General features: G+C 48.8%; 1 protein-coding gene across 1 annotated transcript; it reads right to left on the bottom strand.

Annotated features, from left to right (window-relative positions):
* Positions 1 to 3,142: 3,142 nt before the first annotated feature.
* FOXG_17725 (uncharacterized protein) lies at positions 3,143 to 5,939 on the bottom strand (the record flags this gene model as incomplete). The annotated part of the gene is made up of 3 exons (XM_018397724.1): positions 3,143 to 4,607; positions 4,682 to 5,705; positions 5,741 to 5,939. The coding sequence occupies 3 exons, from the start codon at positions 5,937 to 5,939 to the stop codon at positions 3,143 to 3,145; spliced, it is 2,688 nt and encodes an 895-aa protein (XP_018258857.1).
* Positions 5,940 to 6,514: the final 575 nt, after the last annotated feature.

The following is a 6,514-nucleotide window of genomic DNA, read 5'->3' as shown; positions in this document are numbered from 1 at the left end:
ACCCGTATCAAAAGAACAGCTTTTAGGAGAGATTTAAGCAGCGAAGTGCGCCATATAAGACTAAAGATGTATTTAATGATGGACTCTCCCTCTATTTCCTCGTTCCCACTCATTCTTTTGTACCGCACCAAGCGTCCGGGCTTACCTTCCCCTCAGTTCCACTTCCTAAGTAAGTCTTTACGTCCTTACTTATACCCTCTCAATACTATATACGGCAGCTATGCAACCCTTACGCATTCTTTTACTTTTCCCCCTAGCTGTCTCTGTGGCTGCTACGCCTATTGATAAGAGGTATGTCTGATTCTCATGAATACATCTGTCACACATTAATATATAAAGCCTCGACCAAGCCGCCACTATTGAAGAAACTGTTCATCAACCTCATTCTCATGACGAGAGAGCCCTTGTCGAACGGTAGGTAATTTAGTATAGATTTGACGTTGCTTCTAATGTAAATCACAGCGACACCAGTGGCATTTTACTCGCCTGCATAACAGGTGCCGGTTCGGCGTTTCAGGCATATGCAGGATGCTATCTCACTGCATTTCGTAATGACCCGCGCACTCTTACGTTGAGGATGGACAAAACTAGGGGTGAACGGATATCGAACGTGCTTGTTATTTTGAGCGGGGGAGCGCTCTCACATGCGGTGGAGGAGGTAGTCCAAATCGCGCCGGGTGCGGTGAGGAACTTAGCTACTTTAGGTGCATCGACTGTCCAGTTTCTACACAATTTCCGCTAGCTAGTGTTGTGTGTTGTGTGGATTAGGCCCGATGGGGATAAGGAGCAAGCAGGTGCGGCATTATATGGGTGGGTTCCCAATAGTCAGCGGCAGTAGTTAGCAGCAAAGTATAACTTCATATAACTATTGCCTTTGAGGAATCAAACTTACGCATATTGTTGTCGTATTAATTTCCAGTGGAAGCTTAATAGTCTCGGGACTTGTTCTTGTTTAAGATTAATTGGCAGAAATAATCGTCGTGCCCAAGTGGTGATTATCCCACATAGGATCCGACTACCTACTCTCTCGCCTTCGTAAGTCAACCAATCGGAATATTGTGAAACAGATTAGCAAGGTAAACAATTAATGCCGTGAGCGGGGGCCGGAGTAAAGGTCCTGCCTGACGCGAGGCCTAGGCAAAGCAACCAAACATTTCGGGCGCCGTGCCACTTCAGGGCTCTTCTCAAGTTCCCGATTGCAGCAGTCAGCTGAGACCAATTGAGTGGCCTCTTCTGCTGTGCGACCCCGTATTTTGAATGCAGATGACTTTTGTGTCTCTAATTGGCAATATCTGACAATAAGCTCGGCTCACCCTCGTCATGCTCGGTCGTCAGCATGAAATGTTTGTGATTTGATTTGTACAACTTTTGCTTGGCTCATTTGTGCAACGAACTTACCTTATACCTCCTTATCCTCCCTTTAATCTGGTTGGCACTTTTCAGTAATTCCTATAATGATCGCTATGCCAAGCCTAATACATATAACCCTCTGTATACCTAGCACTGATATATCTCTCGGAAAAGCTCGGTTAAAAGTAACTTTAGTACTTACGACGTTGTTCAGGTAATAAAATATCAGTCACCAAATAGTGATCACTTAGTAATTATTGAAAAGCGCCGACCCTGATTCATGCCATATTGTGTTGTGTAATGTAAGCACTAAATACAGTAAGGCTCCTAGACTCCGATAGACTGATAGGCATACAGTCGCTGCATACCAATACTACATCGGCCTGAGCCGAAAGAGATAATTATCAGGCGTAAAGTCCAGAATAGCTAGGTCTGTGACATTCTACAACCCTAGCGCTACATCAAGAGCCAAATTACTATACTTTCGCCTGGGCATAAGTGGTTATCCTCAAGCTATCCTTGATATGATGTTGGGGCTAGCAATACGTTAGATTAGTTGAAATTTCTGTACTTGGGGACTTGATAATACGATAGCTCTATTCTAGCATACATACAGACATACATGGATACAGGTTCGAACGCTAATTACACTGATAGTGGTCTCGTTCTCAATGAATCTCTCCTAAATCAGAATTGTAGACCTTTATAACGACGAGGTGGCATGCAAGCTCACATAAGGAGCCCACATATCCTAAATCATAGGAAGGCGAGCTCCAACATCGTTACAGAAAATTGGTTAGGCCTCAACAGCAGTGGTGACTAAGCTTAAGTGGCGATGAAACCGATGAATATGGCGCATAGAACAGCGGCAGCTGCGCCGACGCTTCGCTGGACGTCTAGACTAGCCGCACTATTGTCTCTGTCGCGCCCCCCGTCGCCAGGTTCATTTATATGTGTCACAACCTCACTCATAGCGCTCAAGACTCGAGACTTTACTTCATCAAGCTTCCCCGAGATCAAGGTTTCTGTTCCATCAAAAGCCGTGCCTATGGTTGACGCTTTATCCTTGATAAGCGTTTCGCCACGGTCCAGGAGGCTGCTGCCTTTCTCATTCGCTTTATCCACAAGCTCTCGAGGTCACGTTCAAGGTGGACTTTAGGCGGTGCAGTGAGCGTGGGGCTAATCGAATCTAGAGTAACGGGGGGTTTATCAAACGACCCTTGGTTACTACTGAGGCTGATTAGAACATGCCAGACAGGATATGAGAGGCAAACACTGACGTCTGATGACAGTGATCGGAATGGTCTGGTATGAGTTGGTATTGGTATGGTAAATACCGCCAAGACTTGGTATGGTTTGGAGAAATCTCAATACCATGGTATTTGTTTGTTTGTTTATTTATTTTTCGTCTGGGTGGCTGTAACGAAGCCAGATCTCCTACTGGAGCAAAAGACGTGCTGAGCTAGCTAGGTACAGGGAAACCCCGCTTCCTTCACCATCCAGCATACCAATGGCACAAAAGGTGCTGTATTTCTCAAGCCCGTCACCCGTCAGCGGGTTCGGGGGCAATCTATTGTCGAACTTTTTCCACCGACCAGAATTCTCTCGCGCGTCACTACATCTGCTGACGCAGTCCACAATCTCCAGTAACCAAGTTGTAGCTCGTAGTCGACTGTCGCGGCGGCAGGGAAGAACCTCGGAATTTGGGGTCCATGACGATTTATGAATAGAAGTGCAGGGTGATTGACTGTAGATTTGCTAGCAAGGCGCTCTCGCGACGCGTGCCCATCGGTCAGCATTCCACTCCAAGAACGCCGTCTTTGCCAACCAAATATCCTCTGAAAAGCTTTTGACTTGGCTGACTTCGCCTGCTTGAATCGCCAGTCACCTTCTTGGCATCCATCATCGTCTCCGACTTCCACGCTCGCTTGTTCGGCACCAGCTGCGCCAACGGACGCCGAGGCGGCTTGAGGAGCAAAGCCCGTTCAAAGTCGATCACCATAACCCTGTTGGTCTCAGGATTGAATAACATGTTTGCAAGTCGCACATCTTTGTGGACCACGCCCTCTCGATGCATGGCTCTCAACGACCGAATGGCCTCGTCTTCGAGCGGCCTGTCCGTGTCGCCAATTCTCTGTGCTCTGTCGATGCTGCAGCCTCCCCAGGACAGAAATGTCATGTGCACTACGTAGGCCCGGTGGTCATAGTAGTAAGTCTTGTTCATCGATCCAAGGTCAATGGCACCCAGGAAAACAGGCACGTGGACGCCTTGGATTGGTTTGAGACGCTCGTAGACAGCAGCCTCGTGCTCGAGATCTTTGATGAAAGCCCGCACCGTGCCCTTGCTGACAAAGGTGTAGCCATGCGCAAGTAGGGTCACTTGGAAAACCACACCCCGCGCACCACCCTCCCCCAGTGGCCTGATCCCGTCGTCGAGCGACTGTTTCAGCTGCTTCCAGAGTAGGCGAAGCCACTCCTTGTGATCGACAGGATGACGTGCGCGGGCGGCGGGAGCACAGCTCTTGCCGTGAAGTGCCACGTTCGGGCACTTTGGGTCGAGAAAACCACCCTTGACCATCCCGACAAGACATTTCTGCGTACAGTAGTCCTGCCGACCCTGCTCGCCGCCTCCTCCTCCGCGCGGCCGTAACGCCAGTAACGCTAGTCGCTGGCTCCGCCTAGTTCCTTGTCTTGTGTTTCGTCCGCTTGGCGTAGGCGTGTCCGGTGGCCTGGGCGCCGACTCGTCATCAGATGGTTCCTGCCTGTCGTCCTTCCTCAACGACCCCTCGCCAGCCTGGCACGCGGCTGTTCGACGTGTCCTCTTGCGAAGCAAGGCCGGCGACCGATTGACATCCTTGTAGGTGGTAGGTTCATGGCCAGGTGAGTAGTCTGATGACGCCGATCGTTCATTTTCTGGGATAGAACGCAATGTCGATTCGAAGTCCTCAGCCCACGTCTTCAAGTTCTTCATGGCTTTTAGACGTTCCTCCTGCCTATTCCCCCGTCGTTCTCCAGGCGAACCGAGAGCCATAAGGGTGAACGCCAGATATTGACCGACAGCCGTGCATATATGGACGTTGTTTGGATGTGCCGACACCTCCGGACCAGGCTCTGCTAGGTGATAGTACAGCGTCTCAGGTTCGTCCAAGTCAACCTTGAGAAACACGATGGCCTCGCCAGTAGTAAGAAGACCATACCGGTATGTTCCTGGAGGGTGTGGGTGTTTTCCGGCTCGGCACGCTCGTGCGAACTCGGGCCTATTTGAGATGTTTGTCAGCAGGGTTTTTATAACCTCAGGGGAGACGGTTGATTCTATGGCTTACAGCTGCACTGGTGGTTAAAGAATTTTCGGAGCACACGATCATAAACGCCGCTTTGTGCACGTAAGAAATCAGGACCGCCAGCCGTATCCTGGTTGGAAATCGCCTGGAGGAAATCGCTAAGGATCAAATCCTCGGGCTCATCCGAGGGTAATCCAGATAGATCCGACCACACAGATGAGTTCGACCTCGACAAAAGAAGGCTACCTCTCGATTGGGATGATGATGAGGAGCTATGGTGTCGACTAGAGCTAGGTGATGTTAACGATGGTGTCATCGGTTGTGATGCGGCATCATCCTCCAATACGGAGGCCTCGGACCTGTTATCCTCTTCGTCTTCTGTTAAGAGATTAACATTAGACAGGGCTGAAGATGACAAGGGTAGGACGCTTGTTTCGATATCAAACTCCGGCTCAGACTCAGGTGCCGGCACCGACGAGGGTCTGGGCTCGTTGTCCGGTATATCAGCAGGCAGGGACAAGGACGGTGTCGCATCGTCTCGAAGGCTCAAAGCAGAGAGCTCATGAGTGAATGGTAGATCTTGACATTCTGTAGCTTCTTGGAAGATTTGTTGTAATCTTGTAGCATGCCGTCGATCGCGGTATCGTTGGACACGGAGACGTGTCTGCGAGCAGGGTGATACGATATGGTCTACCTCGTAACGGCTGACGGGCGTCGCAGCTATTTGTTCACTTTGCAAAGGTGTCCTAGAGTCTGGGGTTTCCGCTGCAGAGGTCTCTTCATCCTCGTTAGTTTCGGCTGCTTCCCGGTAGCCTATGTTTGCAGAGTATGGCGTCGCAACACAGATTGTATCGGCAGGTATTTGTTCGCTAATCGGTCGCACGGGTGCTCGCAGTCGCGCGGTTGTATCCGGTCTGTGAAATGCCCCATCCGCTAAGATGATTGATTCGTCAATCGTCAAGGGCGGTTCACTAGCGAGACGTGGGCTTCGGCGACGCGAGCGAGTGGCGTGCAACGGCGGCTGTCTGTCAATTGGGAGTGGGTCGGTTCGGCTAGACGGCTGGCCATCATTACCTATCGATAATTATAAGTAAAGTCACGTAGAGTACGGATGGAAAGATGGAGAGACATGCTTGAAACAACTGGATCCTCCAGGATTGTTTCCGGGAACGATTGGCTGACTATATGGGTCTCGGCATCTTCTATCTGTTTAGCCTGGCGGGCTACCAGACGCTGCTGTCGCTCTCGTTCTCGCCTACGAGCGGCCTTTTCTGCCTTTTGGCCTTCTGTTAATGGACGACGACCCATTCTAGCGCGCGTTGACAGAGTTGTCTTTGTGGAACAAGGAGAGAAATAACGAATAATAGAATGCTCTACTTGATGTGTTTGTTTACTTGTTTACTTGTTTATTTACTTGAACCTCACGTCTATATGCAACAGCAGGGCCTACTTTCGAGTTCACGCTTTCTTTGCTTTTTCCTATGTGACGTTGCTGATCTACACAGTATAATGAGTGCTGATAGGAAGTTTGAGATTAAGAGGGTAGAAACTAGCAGGGGTGTAGCGTTTGAGAAAACAACCAGCTGAAAATTTACGGTACATGGACGAACCTAGGGTAGACATGGTCGTAAATAATTCTAAATGTCTATAACAAATACAAATAAAAAATCAGCGATGATTTTAGGATAAATTAATATGACTACTGATACTTATAACGTTATACTTTGTTTGATGTCCTTTCTTGTTGGGGGGGGTTTTTCTTTTATCCTTCCTTGGCTTGATAAGCTAAGTGATTTCTTTAATAAAATAAGATATTTGTCGATATTGTTTTTCATATTCCACTGTCAAACATCGAAATCATAATGATATGAAGTAAAACGAGA

This window comes from Fusarium oxysporum, genomic scaffold (assembly GCF_000149955.1).
Source record: "Fusarium oxysporum f. sp. lycopersici 4287 supercont2.94 genomic scaffold, whole genome shotgun sequence".
NCBI classification, from domain to species: Eukaryota; Fungi; Ascomycota; class Sordariomycetes; order Hypocreales; family Nectriaceae; genus Fusarium; species Fusarium oxysporum.
This window is presented reverse-complemented; position numbering and strand designations above follow the sequence as displayed.